General features: G+C 36.2%; 1 protein-coding gene across 10 annotated transcripts in view; it reads left to right on the forward strand.

Moving 5' to 3' along the window:
- LOC105465543 (sodium/potassium transporting ATPase interacting 2) overlaps positions 1 to 16853 on the forward strand; it is a 1022956-nt gene that overhangs the window by 858775 nt on the left and 147328 nt on the right. For all 10 annotated transcript variants that reach the window (XM_071095949.1, XM_071095948.1, XM_071095950.1 and 7 more), the window contains one exon: positions 545 to 745. In XM_071095949.1, coding sequence (XP_070952050.1) covers positions 545 to 745 — 201 coding nt within the window. The remainder of the gene's footprint in view (positions 1 to 544; positions 746 to 16853) is intronic.

Below are 16853 nucleotides of genomic sequence, written 5' to 3' on the forward strand. Positions count from 1 at the left end.
AAATAATAGGAAGGGAGTAAAAGCAAGTAATCTTATGTTTTCTTAAGTAAGGGTCTTATAAATTCAAGCATTAGCCACAATATTATGTTAAATGTTGCAGAATTGAAGTATAGCTTTAAGATTTAAAATGTGTGAAAAGTAAACATTTTGAGAGAAAAAATAAAGCAGATTTAGAATAGCATGAACTTCACTTGATAAAAATTTAAATCATTCTCTTTGTAATATATGCAAGTCTTGAAAGGTAAAGACTCTTCAGTGTTATAATGAATATAAATCATTAGTAATGTAAATCACTAGGAATTTCTCTAATAAAATAATTTGATCTATATTATGATAGTCAGGAAAAACCTTCATAAATAGGATGAATCCACAGATGCATAATTACTTTAGCTGTGTCCTTGCTTTCTGTAAAATACAGTATGGGGGAGGAAAACAAACAAACAAACCCACATTTCCAAATGGGCAAGTCAAAGCAAGTCAATCCCAAGTAAGCTGACTAACATTTATAAAGTAATTCTCATCTTTATAAATTGCCTTCTTGCAGGAAACAGACCTTATCCTGACTTTTAATATATCAATGCACCGATCTTGGTGGATGGAGAATGGACCAGGATGTACGGTGACGTCAGTGACACCGGCCCCAGACTGGGCCCCAGAAGACCATCGCTACATCACGGTCTCAGGGTGTTTGCTGGAGTACCAGTACATAGAAGTGGCTCATAGTTCCCTCCAGATTGTCCTCGCAGTAAGTGTTGACAGCCAACCGCTCCTTCTAGTGCCTCTGGGGTTGTTTTATTTCTGTGCAAACTGAGTGCACACAAATGGAATCTGTGGATAAAGTGTGGCCTTTTTGCTTTTTCCTCATTAATGCGACTTTTAACAGGAAATTGTCAGGTTAAACCAAAGCATCCCCTGGACTTAATGTGCTGATTTTCTTCAGCAATTAGTAAATACCCTTGTTATCATCAGCATTTTACCTAGGAAATCCAATCAGTCAAGATATGATTACTTGACTTTTGGTAGACTTTTCCAGGGATTCTGAAGGGATGATCAGCGATTTTTTCATAACATTCTACAATACCTAAAATTATAAGATTTCAATAATTGTTTTCTCTTCTAGTGCTTCTTTTGGCTGTGCTGCTAGCCCTGGGATTTCTCTTTTCCATTTGCCCTATCTCCTTCTTCCTTCGTAGATTTCTCCCAGGCACCATCCATCACCTTTAATCTCCCACTTTTTTTCCAGAAAAAAATTCACATTTTTTACAGCTTCTACTTCTAAGATATTCATGCCTCCATGTTTCATAGTACTGTGCCAATAAAAAACCATCCTTCTACCAGGAGGCAGTAGGACTTACAAATAACTTATGTGTACAACATATGCCTATTTTATATAAAATACATGATTTAACATTGTATTACTATGACAAAGAGATAAATTAAAACACCTCTTTCTCAAGAAGGCCAACTGCATAATATCATGAGATTTATAAACCTAGGGTAATTTTATGACACATGAATCCATTTATTCATTACAGATCTTAAATGTAGAACTGCATATATTTTTCTTAGATTCATGCGGATGTGCAATTGATGTGCATAGTATTAAAATTGTTAGCAACAAATAATGCAAGTAGAATCTGCTTTTTACCTCTTTAGTTAATTATTTTGGAAATGATATTGACTCACAGTTCTTGGATAACAATAAATAATAGTTTCTGGGTAGAGTGGCATACAATTCAGAGAAACCAAATTCTTCTGGCATTAAAAAACTATGTGAGTGTGTGGGTGTTAGATGATATAACTAATATATCCTTGTTATATTTTTAATGGAGTGTGTGTGTGTGTGTGCGTTGTGATAGACTAAGGAAGCTAAGTATGCTATGTTATTAAACACTTCCAAATTCTCTGTAAATAAAAGCCATAAAGATTTCTTCTTGTGTGTCAGCAGGAGGCTCCATGGATCACTGTCACGAAGGAAACAAGGCTAGTTGAGTAGCCAGTATCTCCATCATCATGTGTTGCCATGCCGTGCCAGAGAGCAATAATAGCTGCGGAGGGTCTACATAGGCAGACACATGCTTCTGCTTGGAAGGAGAGGCTCATTGTTCACAGTTCATTGTGCAGAATTGGTCACACAGTCCCACCCAATCACAGAATGGACATGAAAGGGGAAGGGCTGTTTATTTGGAAATCAGGATAAATGACGTCCAGAACATTGGAATTATGTTCTTTGCTAAAGCACTAAGTAATAACCCTTGAATATGTTCAATCATAGACACTCCTTCCAATTAACAAACTCTTCTGTAATAGTTTTAAATCTAAAAGTGCTTATTTTACTTATCCTGAAGTAGAAATAAGTTAGATTTGATAGGATGGAAGTAGCCATTTCATTCTTTAAAATCCATTTAAATCAAGTAACCATTATCACATGAGAAAAGTGAAATATATCTGTGATTTGGGGTCAGATAAAATATCTTTATATATGTGTTAAAAGGAGGTTTTAAACAAAATGTTCCTTCTGTAGAACTGCCTATCTTTACTGGACCCACAAAATTTGGGAAAACTTCCACCTATATTTGAAGGATGAAGTGAAGATACAGTTTATGTGCATGGATATTTATGTATGACTATTTAGAGAGTTATTTGAATTAGTTTGTGTGTGTGTATGTGTGTGTAAACAAGATTCACAGATTTATTAAATGCCACATAAAATGCTGACACATAGGTAATGTGCTAAAAAAAATACATTTGGACATGGGGGCATATGTTGAAGTTGACACACATACCCAAAGAAAAAATAATTTTCCTTAAGTAAAAACCATCTGTAACAGCAAGGTGGCTAGAGTGCAAAGAAGATGGATGGGTTATCCCTAAGAACAGATGTGACCAATATTTCATGCTACTGGCTCTTGTTTCTCCTGTCTGCATTCCCCCCAGTGGAGTGAAGGAATAGTTTGAGTAAACCACCCTAGGATGTGACATCTCTACCTCTACCCTTTCCACCTGTTCTTCTTTCCAGGGGTGCACTACTTTTGCAGTGTTGGCTGTGGAACACCAGAGTTAGCAACTGCACAGCTAAGCCATTACTTGGAGAAGTTTCAACACATTTTCTACTTTTGAGCTTGCTATTGTCTAGCCAGCCTTCGGTTGAATGCATCTGCTATACAGAAAACTTAGCAAATTTGAACTTGAGTTTTATAATGCAAACGAAAAAGGGCTTATCTTGAACAACTTGCTCTGCAAACAACATTTCCTATCTTCATTCTGATCACTGATGTAATGATTAATTGATGAAATAGTGTCTTAAATCTCTGTCCCTCCCCTTTTCTGTTACCCAGATCATCTCCTTGACAATCAAATGTCCCATTAAATCAGTCTACTGTAAACTTCCTGAGTGCTTGTCTCCTTCTGGCATCTAGAGAAGCAAAGGTGTCAGGACCTCTGACCTTGAGGATGTCGCAGTCAAATATACAGCAAAGTTCTCCAGAGTACAAACCAGGTGCAAACAGGCACATTTGGGGGATATGGTAGACAAAGAATATGGCTTATGCAGTTTAAGGCACAATCTTGACTTCTTAGCTCCATGCAGTTTTGTAAAGTCAGCTGAACTCTTTCTCTTCTCACTGTTTTCATCCAAGTCTTTGAAACTGCCCTCTCTTCCAGGATATCTGACTTAGATCTGCTTTCATAAACTGCTGCTTTCTCAGCCACTGCTCTTGATTAACTCCAAATCTCTCCAGCTCTTTTTCTCCACCCTCAGTCAGCCTTTCTTTCACAGATTCCTGAACCCTGGCAAGCCTGTCACCCTGTTGTTCGGTTTTCTGCCAATCAACTCCTGGCTGATTTTGAAATTAGCATTCACAAAGCCCACATTTGCATCACACATACATAAGATATCTCCAATCTACAGCCAAAGGAAGACAAGTATAATATCCATATAATTGGGACGAGGGGCTATTAATCACACAGCTTCCAGCCGTGCAGAAAAGACTGCCAGAACACCATAATGATGAGCCAGGTGTGATATTTTGAGCTTTCTCCTTCTCCAGCCATATTTTCTTCTAGTTAGTATCAGATAGCACATTCAAAAGGAATACAGGTGTGCACAGTTTTAATAAAACCAAAAATAAGAAAATCCACATTTTCAAAATAGATAAAATAAATGTATGTGGGGAGAGCCAAGGAAGAGATCAACTACGGAGATATTATTGTTCACGTTACAAAAAAATTAATCGGATTCCTTCAGACAATGTGTGATTGGAACGGTGTGGATTATAAAATATGTTCACATGAATTAAATCTTTTGATTGTGTAACAGTCCTCTGAGGGCAGCAGAATAGGTTGAAAGCTCTTCCTAAGATATTTTAGCTAATAAATAGGGACAATGAACATGCTCTCATACCAAGGTTGGGAAATAGTCTTCAACCTGAATGCCAGCAGCAGCTGATGTGTAATGGATTCCCAAAGTCTAAAAAGTCAGGGTTCTTCAGCAGCAAAGGATGCCATGATTGATTAGCTATGTCTGCCACGGGTGAGGGGAATGAAGAGGGATGTGTCTCACATTTATTATGCACATATTAAACTTTACTTCCTGTGATTGCCTGGGCGCGGTGGCTCGCGCCTGTAATCCCAGCACTTTGGGAGGCCGAGACGGGCAGATCACGAGGTCAGGAGATCGAGACCATCCTGGATAGCACCATGAAACCCCGTCTCTACTAAAAATATAAAAACTTAGCCGGAACATGGTGGTGGGCGCCTGTAGTCCCAGCTGCTCGGGAGGCTGAGGCAGAAGAATGGCGTGAACCCAGGAGGCGGAGCTTGCAGTGAGCAGGGATCGCGCCACAGCACTCCAGCCTGGGCGACAGAGCGAGATTCTGTCTCAAAAACAAAAAACAAAAACCAAAAAACTTCCTGTGATAAAAACAATGAAAAGGGAGTGTGTTTTACAAACAAATGTGCAGAAAGAATAATTTTTTAAAAACAATTTAAGAGAAAACATGTATTGCAGTAGCTGACCTAGCGATGTATGTTCAAATATGTTAATATTCCAAAAATCATCTGGGTGGGGGCCTTAATATCTCTTTACCACATCCAGAGAATCAGTATTTCTAAATTTAATATGAACTTCAAACGAATTGCTTGTTTTGGTGTTTATTTCCTCTACTTTATTTCCTTTACTTCTGACACACTTTAAGTTCATGGCAAGTTGACTATGATTTTTTTCTTTAGGCAACTGGCAGAAGGTATTGGTAAAAAACATATATGTATATTTATTTTATACACACACACACACACACACACACACACACACACACACACACACACGCTGTTTTCCCACAGCCGTTAGTCCTGGCTTAGTAACAGTTAGAGCAGCGAAGCCATGGATGACGTTAGAAAACGTTTTAATACCTGTTGCCTGGTTCATAGCTAAATATAGTTTAAAGTCAAGTTCTCCTTCAGTTATATCTATTTCCCATTCAGAAAACTCTCTACTTTGTAGAGTTCATGCAATGGTAAAACTTACTTTTCAACAGATTGAGGAAAAAAATGTAGATAAAATATATACATTGGGGTCAATAAAGTCACAGATGTGTTTAGTTATGTTGTTAATAATTTATGTTTGCCATTTGGCTGACTCAGACTTACTGAGGGATACCATTAGTGAAGAAATTTTCCAAACTTTGAAACTCTTTATCCAAGTGGACTTGAGGTTGTGTTGGGAATGGCACATGGGTGTTTCTTTGGATATAGCTGATGTGTATGATGTATGCACGCGAGTGGCCTTATTGTGCATGTTGCTGTTTGATGCCTCTTTTAATCTGGAAACAGTCCCAAATATTTTATCATTAAGATTTGAATTCTGACTTCCATGTCACCTAGGATATTGGCCATTCACATTTTACATGTTAAATCTAAGTTGTGAACTTGTGTGGTTTAAAAGGGATAAATGGGAAATGGTATGAGCTGATACCTAGCTACTCTGCCGTCAGAAGTGGTGTGGTTGCCATGGCCATGGGAATATCCTTTGTTACATTTATTTGAATTAAAAAATGCATACAGCCAACAGACACATGAAAAAATGCTCATCATCACTGGCCATCAGAGAAATGGAAATCAAAACCATAATGAGATACCATGTCACACCAGTTAGAATGGCAATCATTGAAAAGTCAGGAAACAACAGGTGCTGGAAAGGATGTGGAGAAATAGGAACACTTTTACACTGTTGGTGGGACTGTAAACTAGTTCAACCATTGTGGAAAACAGTATGGCGATTCCTCAAGGATCTAGAACTAAAAATACCATATGACCCAGCCATTCCATTACTGGGCATATAAACAAAGGATTATAAATCATGCTGCTATAAAGACACATGCATATGTATGTTTACTGTGGCACTATTCACAATAGCAAAGAACTTGGAATCAACCCAAATGTCCATCAGTGACAGACTGGATTAAGAAAATGTGGCACATATATACCATGGAATACTATGCAGCCATAAAAAAGGATGAGTTTGTGTCCTTTGTAGGTACATGGATGCAGCTGGAAACCATCATTCTCAGCAAACTCGCAAGAACAGAAAACCAAATACCGCATGTTCTCACTGATAGGTGGGAATTGAACAGTGAGATCACTTGGACTCTGGAAGGGGAACATCACACACCAGGGTCTATTATGGGGAGGGGAGAGGAGGGAGGAATGGCATTGGGAGTTATACCTGATGTAAATGACGAGTTGATGGGTGCTGATGAGTTGATGGGTGCAGCACACAAACATGGCACAGGTATACATATGTAACAAACCTGCACATTGTGCACATGTATCCTAGAACTTAAAGTATAATAATAATAATAATAATAATAATAAAAGAAACAAACAAATACAATATTCCTCAGAGAGGAATGGTTCTGAACAGATGAAAGGAGGAGTAAAAATGAAACCCAATGAAGCTGATTTGGAGAGATGGAAAAGTATAGGGAAGAAAGGATTTTTTTTTTCTTTTCTTTTCTTTTTTTTTTTTGAGACGGGCTCGCTCTGTTGCCCAGGCTGGAGTGCAGTGACACGATCTCAGCTCACTGTATCCTCCACCTTCTGGGCTCAAGTGATCCTTCCACCTCAGACTCCTGAGTAGCTGGGATTACAGGCGCAAGCCACTAGGCCTGACTAATTTTTGCAATTTTTATAGAGACAGGGTTTCGTCGTGTTGCCCAGGCTGGTCTCAAACTCCTGAGCTCAAACCTACACCCACCTTGGCCTCTGAAAGTGCTGGGATTACAGGCATGAGCCACTGCTCCTGGTGGAGAATTTCTCAAAGTTTACATACACTGGAATGCACCCATTATAAATGTACTATCTGATGAGTTTTGACAATCGTACTTTTAAACAACATTATGGGAGGCCGTTGTTTTAGGCTGAGCTCCTGTGCTAGGCCCCAACAGACCAGACCAAACCAAAATAGAGTCACTTATGCCACATATCAAACTGAAACTTCAAGAAAGCAAGCAGATAGATCCCCAGACAGACCAGTTTTTTGAGAACAGGAGATTCCAGTCTACCTGAGTCAGCATAATGAGGAAGTTCCTCTGCTTTAACTTTTCAAAAAAAAAAGTACCTGATATTAATCAGTGCTATTGTTCTGTTTCCTTGTTTTCATCTCACAAACCCCAGTGTTCTGCCTTAGCTCGGTGGGAGCTCTCATCATATTTTGTAGAACGGCGGCTGTCCCAATTCACAAGTCTTGAGCAAAGCTAAACAGATCTATAACCAAATTTGTGGTAATTTTGTCTGTTAACAGTATACAGCTATGTAACTACTACTGTGATTAAGATGAGCATTTCTGTCACTCCACAAAAGTTCCCTTCTGCCCAGTCTTCTTTCTGTTACTAAAGATTAGATTTGTCTTTTCTCATTTCATATTAATAGAATCATACAGTATGTACTATTTTGTGGTTTCTTTTGCTCGTTGTAACATTTTTGAGATTCATGTAGGTATCAGTAATTTGGTTCTTTTTATTGCTGATGTGTTTATTGCGGAGATATATACAACTTGTTTATTCATCTACTGAAAAAAATTAAAAAAATAAAAAGAAATTAAAAATTAAAACAGACTTTTAAAGGAAAAATAGTTTGATTTGAATTGATTCACAGTAGAAAATGATTTCATCATTTAAAAGTTACAGATTTTGGCCAGGCGCAGTGACTCACGCCTGTAATCCCAGCACTTTGGGAGGCTGAGGCCAGCAGATCACTAGGTCAAGAGTTGGAGACCAGCCTAATCAACATGGTGAAACCCCATCTCTACTAAAAATACAACAAAAATTGCCAGGCATACAGGTGCACACCTGTAATGCCAGCTATTCAGGCTAAGGCAGGAGAATTGCTTGAAACTGGGAGGTGGAGGTTGCAGTGAGCCAAGATCATGCCACTGCACTCTGGCCTGGGCTACAGAGTAAGACTCCGTCTCAAAAAAAAAAAAAAAAAAAAAAAAAAGTTACACGTTTTGTCATTTTTCAGAAACTAAATTAACCAGATCTTCAGCTTCACACTTTGACAAAAAAAAAAAAAAAAAAAAAAAATACCCAAAACACATGACTTCTTAAGCTGACAGAAAATATTATGTCAAAAAACATATATTTAAATTAAATAACATTTCAGTATTTCCCAAACTGTTATTGTATACATCAGTTTGAACTAGGTGACTATAGGAGAAAGAAGAAGGAATATAATTAATAGTTGTTTGTTATGGTCTTGGTAGTATTTTCGGTATACTTCCCAGAAATTACTGTTGCAAATTGGGCAATTTTCAATTCTTTGCTTTCATTAAAACTGAAGGAAGACCTAATAGATTTGTCAGTTGGTAGACTATTTGAAATAAATTTTGTTATAGATAATTATGTAAATTGTGGCATGCAAAAAGTTGCTGGAGTTGAGTGGCATTATTATAATGAAAAGTCTGACTTCAATACTTCTCTATTTAGAGAAAAAGATTTTTCAACACTTAAACCCTAAGGAGAAAAAACTAGAAATTGAATCATCCTTAATTCTGTCTCATTCTAGTGCTAATGTGCGGTGCCTCACGCCTATAATCCCAGCACTCTGGGAGGCGGAAGAAGGTGGATCACTTGAGGTCAGGAGTTTGAAACCAGACTGGCTAACATGCTGAAACCATGTCTCTACTAAAAATACAAAAATTAGCTGGACGTGATGGTAGACGCATGTAATCCCAGCTACTCGAGAGACTGAGGTGGGAGAATTGCTTAAACCCGGGAGGCAGAGGTTGCAGTGATCTGAGATCATACCTATCAAATAAAATTTTATTTTGTACCTAGTAGTTTTAATCAATATTTATAATAAACAATGTTATTTTGGTCAATTTTATAAAACAATTATTGTGTTGATAAACAAGAATACATTTTCAACACTTAATGCCTTATGGACATGGGAATAAATCAAATTTAAGTTTATACATATATAATTTAACATACATACAAATTTATACATATACATATACATTTTCTGCAAAGAAGTGTGATAGAATGATCAACACAAAAATTTCAAGTTAAAAAACATTAGTACAATATTCTATGGAAGCAGTGGAGTTCAAAAAGAGAAGGAATTACATAAAATGTATGATCTTTAAACAAGAATGTGTACATATATCTTAAATGAAAGAAGGTGAATTTCAAATCACAGTGGTATTCAAATTTCATTGGATTTATTTAAAAGAATAATGTAGTAGTTCCCTTTAACATCTATTAGTATTGATAATGTGCCAAAATAAACAGACCTTTTGCAGCCAATTATTCTAGTCCATACTACCCAAAGAAATCTACAGATTCAATGCAATGTCTATTAAAAGTCTTAATATAATTTTTACAGAAATAAAAAAAAACCCTACAATTCATATGGAACCACAAAACACCATGAATAATCAAAACAATCTTGTGAAAGAACAAAGCTAGAAGTATCACACTTCCTGATTTCAAAATATTTAAAAAGCTGCAGTAATTGAAACAGTATGGCATTGGCATAAAGACAAACATATAGACCAAAGGAACAGAATAGAGTCCAGAAATAAATCCACATGTAATGGTCAGCTGATCTTCAACAAGGTTGTCATTTAAAGTAATGTTTAAAAACATCAAGCATCAATTTTAAATGTACATAGTTTTCAAGTGTTTAATTCTTTCCAAATATATGGGAGCAGAAATGGGAAGTACTCTAAGTCAGCAGTTCTCTATACTGGCTGAGAATAGGAATTTCCTATTCGGTTGTTTAAAGGGTTACCATGATATGACCGACTCATGGAAGTTTTCTTTCCGTAGGCTTCAGGTAGAGACTACATGGTACACTTTTCAAATTTTTCATCAGAAATATTAGTGCCTTCCCTTTCTCTTCACTACTGATTCTTCTACATCCTAAATTGCTTAGAAACACACGGTGTCTAGTCAGGAAAGATGATTCTCTAATACCAGAATGGTGTCACAGCTCTGATCGCTCCATTGACTCTTTATGGGCCCTGAGAGTCATTTCCTTTCTGGGACTGCGGGGTCAAACCTTTCACATAACTAGCCTTTTATCAAATAATGAATCTGTGTATCTATACTGTGCGTACTGTACTTCTCAGTAAATCATGACTTGGTGTAGATCTGGAATTGAAAACTAAGTCTTCAGATTCTTCCTAGTCCAGTATCAAAGACTCTACAACAGTTTTCTTCTTAGGACAAAACTGTCTTGTGCCTGCAATAGAAAATAGACAGAATGACTAGCCCTGGGCTTCTTTCCCAGTTCCCATGGTGGTTCAACAGCTTTGTTACATGACCTCAGTTATTATGTCTACTACTCCAACTCTAGTTCTCCTGTGTACTTAGAAACACAAACCTGCCTGTCAAAAGATAGTAATCCAGTAAACAAAATAAATGTGTTTGTTTTTCAGTAACATTAAAATAGTTTATACAAATAGTCGCAAAAATATGAGAAGAAGAACCAAATACCAATGTAAATAGAGAGTTTTCCCTGTGGCAATGTTACTGAAATAGGAGAATGAAGGTAGTAAGTAGAATAGGGAAAGGACATTTCTTGGCACAGTTCAGAGTTGCAAAGCATGTATAAATAAGCAAAGTCCTACAAACTAATTTCAGAACCTTGACTGGATCTATCCCTGAATAGTAAGAAATATTATTACTGAATAGTAAGAAGTAAGTTGTTGTTACTTCTGAAATGGGCACAAGTTTAACTTTTTAATCTATTCTCTATTCCTCTAAATAATAATAAATTCATTTGAATATTATCCCCTTCTGAGTGTAACGCCTTGATTTTAATGTCAGTCAAGTTTTGGTTAAAATCAACACTAAATAATTATCATGTTTTAAATTTTATTTCACTTTATTACTGAAAAGTGCACTTGTAAATCGGTGAGTGGTTCTGTGAGCCCATGAATTAGCAAAGTGCAAGAATTTAAACAGCCTCTAAAGTCAGATTATGTCTAAGATATTTTTTGCTTTTAATATTCTCAGGTATTCCCTATATGCAAATTTAGAAATATAAGGTAAAATATTTACAGTCTGGGAGTAACAATCCTTAAATCTTATACCCAGTTGTATAACAAACTGTTTTGTAATTATGAACTAAATGAGATAATGCTTAAGAAGTTGCCTTGAAAACAATAAAGGTAATGTTATTTATTTTCTCTTTAGCTCAGTTTCTTCCACTGCTCATTAAGAATACTATTACCTTTTCAGGCCAGCTCACAGTGATATACAAAAATGAACAAAATCCTACTAAATTTACTTACTCCCCAGATAAAACTGTGATTCTTAAAGCTAGTGTAATAATATTTAGTGTAGTTCACGACTACCCGACACAGGAGCAAATTTCATCCCATATCAACCATTATTATCAGGACGCAATATATTTTTCTATGTGTACTCTTTGAAGCACTTGCTTAACTTCTAAGCATATCACCTTCTACGGAAATGTTTGGAAACATCAGGAAATAAAAATACCAACACATTTAAGATACTAGTAAGGATTATACATTGCAAAAAAAAACCACCAATAATTGTGTTTTCTTAGTAATGTGAGATTTAAAAGTTGAAATTGTTTGCATAGAGTGTTGTGCAAAAACAATGTATGATCCCATTTTTATATTTGATTTTATAATCATAAAATTATTTCAGGAAGAAATACATGAAGTATATTAAATTATAAGTTATTTCAGAAATAAGTATATGAAGATATATTAAAATACAGTATTTTTGGAAAACATTAAAAGTTGTTGGCCTTGAATAAAAGGTCACCATCCTTCTTCATAATACTGTATATGATATTATTATCTTTTAGGATGTTTTTCCAGTCATGATCAATTATTATGATACAAATTCCTCAAAAATATATCTTTGATGGCCATTTCCTCTTCATGAGAACTTCTAAACATGGTGATAGGACAATAATAGCAGGATGTGTTAGTGTTTTCAAATAAGAGCAAGGAATTCTCAAAGGAAGGATATAAAGATGACAACTGTAATTTGAGGGATAATTTATTGTTTAGTATGTTATACTTGAGGGAAAAAGAATTTAAAATATGGGCAAACACACTTCAGCTAAATAATTTTTATGCAGTAAAGAAAGAGCCATTTGTGACATTCCTTCTGTACCTTGTGCTTTTACCAATCTTATAAATAGGCTTGAAAACTCTACTGTTCCCAACCCACACATTCTTCTATATAACAAGATACCTGATTCCTAGTTCTTATTATTCTCTTGCCTTTTCCTCTCCTCGTGGCATTGTGGCTGCTTCTGTCCTTACTGCCATTTGTTTTTCTCTGACATTTGTCCCGACTGCCATTCATTTTGTTAAACTTCTATCAAGCAGTGGCCCTGACGGTCAAGACCACAACTTTTTATATACATATCTTTACTACGTGTAATCTCCTAACTTAATTCATAATATTACACTTTATTATACTCAAGGAGGCAGTTATTTGTCATGTGATTATTTTGGTTAGTGCTAATTGCAAATATGGCTCTAGAGTCATGGACTAAAGTAGAGTGTCCTGTCTTCAAGAATATTTTGAGTTTCTTTATCTCCTCTTATTTCCTAATATTTATGAGTTGTTCTATTCTCCTTTATTGATTTCCAATAGCTCTACCTCTTAAGTTTGATTAGCTTATCATCAACAACTTTATAAATAGAGACTATTCCTTTTTCCTCTCATGACCTAGTGTCTTCTAGCAATTCATCTTTACTTTCCCTACCCTTGTTCCATAACTTAATTGCTTTCTTCATCAGAGAAGGTTGTATTTTATTTTTTAATGTCTTAGTTTTTCAACTCATACACATTCTAATTTCATGCCATCTTCTTAACTTACTGCCATGTTTAGGTTGATTTAGTCCTACCATACCATATGTTAGCATAAAAACAATTTTTCCTGAGATTATACTGTGAGGTACAGAAAACTTCCATGTCAGTGATTCAATAATTGTTCATGTATTTCTTTTCAGCTATGTCTGTTTTCTCAAACAGAAATGTCTGTGTTGCTTACAATTTAAAAATTAGAGGCAGGTTGTCAAAGGAAACTTGATAATAAAAATACAGTAAAGAAGTCACCAAAATAGATGACAAAATGTGTTTGGCCACATCTTTATTGTCCTTTAATTGTTACTCTGGGATCTGAATCGATATGACATAGCCATGTGGTACCCACATTTTCTTTGGTTCAAACTTGTGGTCTTGAAAGCTTAAAAGTTGCTGTGATCATTAATCTGGGCTAATCTGGAAGACCCACATCCCAGCAGTAGTATGAATTTTTCTTCTGGGCAATATATTGTGGCAATATGATAGGGTACACATGACAATTTATCACCAGGATAGTATATGGAGTAATGGATCATAGTTGCTGTCTTGGAATACAGGCAGAAACTTCATCAGGGTCTGAATTTAGGGTAACCAATGGCATTGTATTCTTCCATACTCTTCAACTGGTTGGAGTTAGAAACAGGTTTACATTCATGCAGTCACTCCACAATTCACTGAATGTCTCTGCCCTGCATTGGTATGAGGCACTGTACATACAGGGGTGAGTCAAAGTCTTTGCTATCAGGCAACTTAAATTCTTGTGAGGAGAAGCAAATTAATATCTATAGCATGTTTAATAGGGTAGCTGCTCTGCTGATGAATAAAATAGGAATAAGGTAAAAAAGAGCCGTCAGAGAATAGCCAGGGAAGGCCATTCTGGATAGGTGACTTTAGAGCTAAGATCTGACTGCAGTGAGGACTGGCCCGTGTGGATATTTGGAAAAGGAGCATTATAGGTAGGAGAACATTCTGGGTAGGGACCTCTACTCAGGCGGGCATATCTGAGCTCTGACCAGGTATAACCTAGTCTGCAGTCAGTAAATACATGTTACTGTTCTTAAAAGGAAGCTAGCTTACATATATTTTTCTTCTTTCCTCTTTCTGACTTCTTAAATTCTCCTCTTTCATTACCCACATTCTTTCAGAATCTAATCATTCTCTCCACCCCCATTTCTCACATTTGAACTGGCATTACATTGATTTTTCAACTTTTTCTATCCACCTCACCATCTTCCATTTGTCTGTTTCCTTCTGCCTGACAGGCCTGACATTGAGCGTACTGCCCCCCGTCTCAAGTCTTCCCCTTTCTGTCCTCTTCTCCATCACTGTCAGGATAAATATCATCATCCCCATTTCTGAGGTTGGAAATATGCTGTCATCCTTCACTCTGTTTTCTATCTCCTCCCGTTTAGGTTGGTGCAAAAGTATCGCAGTTTTGTCATTTGGAAGTAATGGCAAAAACCACGATTATTTTTGCACCAACCTCAAAGTAATCCAAATGCATTACTATGTAACTAAATTTTAGAGAAATGTTAGTTACTTGATTGCTAGAAGCCAATGTTTTTCCAAATGTTTCTAGAAAATCACTGTTGTTACTCATCCATTCGATTATAAAACCTATTCTCCAGAATCTTGCTGATGTTAAGTAATATTTTTAAGGTAAACAATGCCTTGCCAAAGGTTGATTGGCATGACTCATTATCATCACTCTTCCCTCTATACAGATTAGTTCCTATAAATATTGGAATTTTCAAAAGTGTTTCTAAAAGATTCATTCCATGAGAAAAATATAGAATAACATTAATAAAATATGATTTTGTATAGCATTATTTTAAACATAGTTTATAGACCATCATCACATACAAATTATTGTGATGTGTTCAACAACTCCATAAGTGAGATTAAATCGGAGTGCCATGAGAGTGTGTCTGGAAAATTTATTTGACTATTTAAGCTATAAATTAAAAATCACTGAAAGTGCTATTAAATATATCTGCCAGAACATTTACCTGAGATTAATCTTTGCTTTCTCTCTCTGTGTGTGTGTGTGTGTGTTTGTGTGTGTGTGTGTGTGTGTTGCATAATAGATTTTTTTCTTTTATAACCCATATGCTTACAGATGTTAATCTCCAGAGAAGAACAATAAGTCTCTCAAGAAAGGCGGTTTGTTGCCTGGCTTTGTTTCACTGACACCCAGTTGGAAGCTCTGATGACAAATAGTCTGCCCATCAGCTTTGCTTCATGAATCCAAAGAAAATGGAACTTATCAGAAGCTGAGCCTCAAGCACTACCTGTGCCTGTTATTTGGGCCTTTTCACGCTAGGTTTGGCAGGGGTCTTAGTCTTTCATCATTTGTTTCACCAATAGAAAGAGAAGGGAGCTGTTGCACTTTTAGGTACCACTCTGCAGACTGCTATATTGCAAAATAAACAAACAATATATTTTTAGGGCACCACCTGCAGCAAGCAGCTGTACCAAACAGAGCAGAACCACAAAGGATGTGATTTGTTCCATTTAACATGAAGCCTTAAGGTTTGAGAAGAGAGGGAGGAGAAGGTTCTATGTATACAACCCACACATCACAATTTAAACTGAAGCTGATTTTCTTTCTTTGTTAGATTGGAATTGAGGTATCATTACATCTTTCCTCCTTTTGCACCCCACAACCTCTGGTTGAAAACAATTCTATTATTGAGGTTATAACGTTAACTGAGAAAATTATTTTTCTCTGCCAGTAAACTTCCTTTTCCATTCAAGGGCAATTTTCTCTCCTAGCAAACTATACTTAAATGCCAACATCTGCTGCATATAAGCTGTATATAAAATGATGTCTGGCATTTACATGATGCCAATGACATGGTTAGAGAAACTCATACACTTGGCTTACACAGGAGTTTCTTCTCATCTATAGCTTTCATCTATTTCTGTCCTTCCTTAGGATCTGTCTGCCTCTCTAAATGTGGCACACAAGTTCAAAATACTCTAAAAGCTGAACTTTTAGCTCTTGTTCTGATCGACAATCTGCTTTTGCCTTAATCCATTTCTTTCCAGGCATAAAAGCTATATAGTGCCTTATGATAAAAATTTCACCCTCCATGCACTCTCTGAGTATATAGAAGCTGATGCAAGGCATATTTCAGGTACTTGGTTTTTTCTTGGATTTAAAAATCTCTTCATTCTCTTAATGGCTATTGATTCTGGCCTCACAAACTAAAGTCACCATTTCATTTTCAGTTCTAGGTGAGCTGGGATAAATATAATTAAATTATAGATGACTCTGGAGGCAATCCAGTTAGTTACAAATTGAGGTCATTCTAAGTACAGAATGGGGCAGTTAGCTTTAATATTAGATTGGCCACCAAGAACTATACAATATTTTGATTTTTTTTCCTGTCAGTGAGCCCATTTTAGAAAAAAAAGAAAATAAACTGTTCAAAATATTTATAAAGTGAACTAGAATGCCATTCTTAAGTCTTCTACCACTTACTAGAT

This window comes from Macaca nemestrina, chromosome 5 (assembly GCF_043159975.1).
Source record: "Macaca nemestrina isolate mMacNem1 chromosome 5, mMacNem.hap1, whole genome shotgun sequence".
NCBI classification, from domain to species: domain Eukaryota; kingdom Metazoa; phylum Chordata; class Mammalia; order Primates; family Cercopithecidae; genus Macaca; species Macaca nemestrina.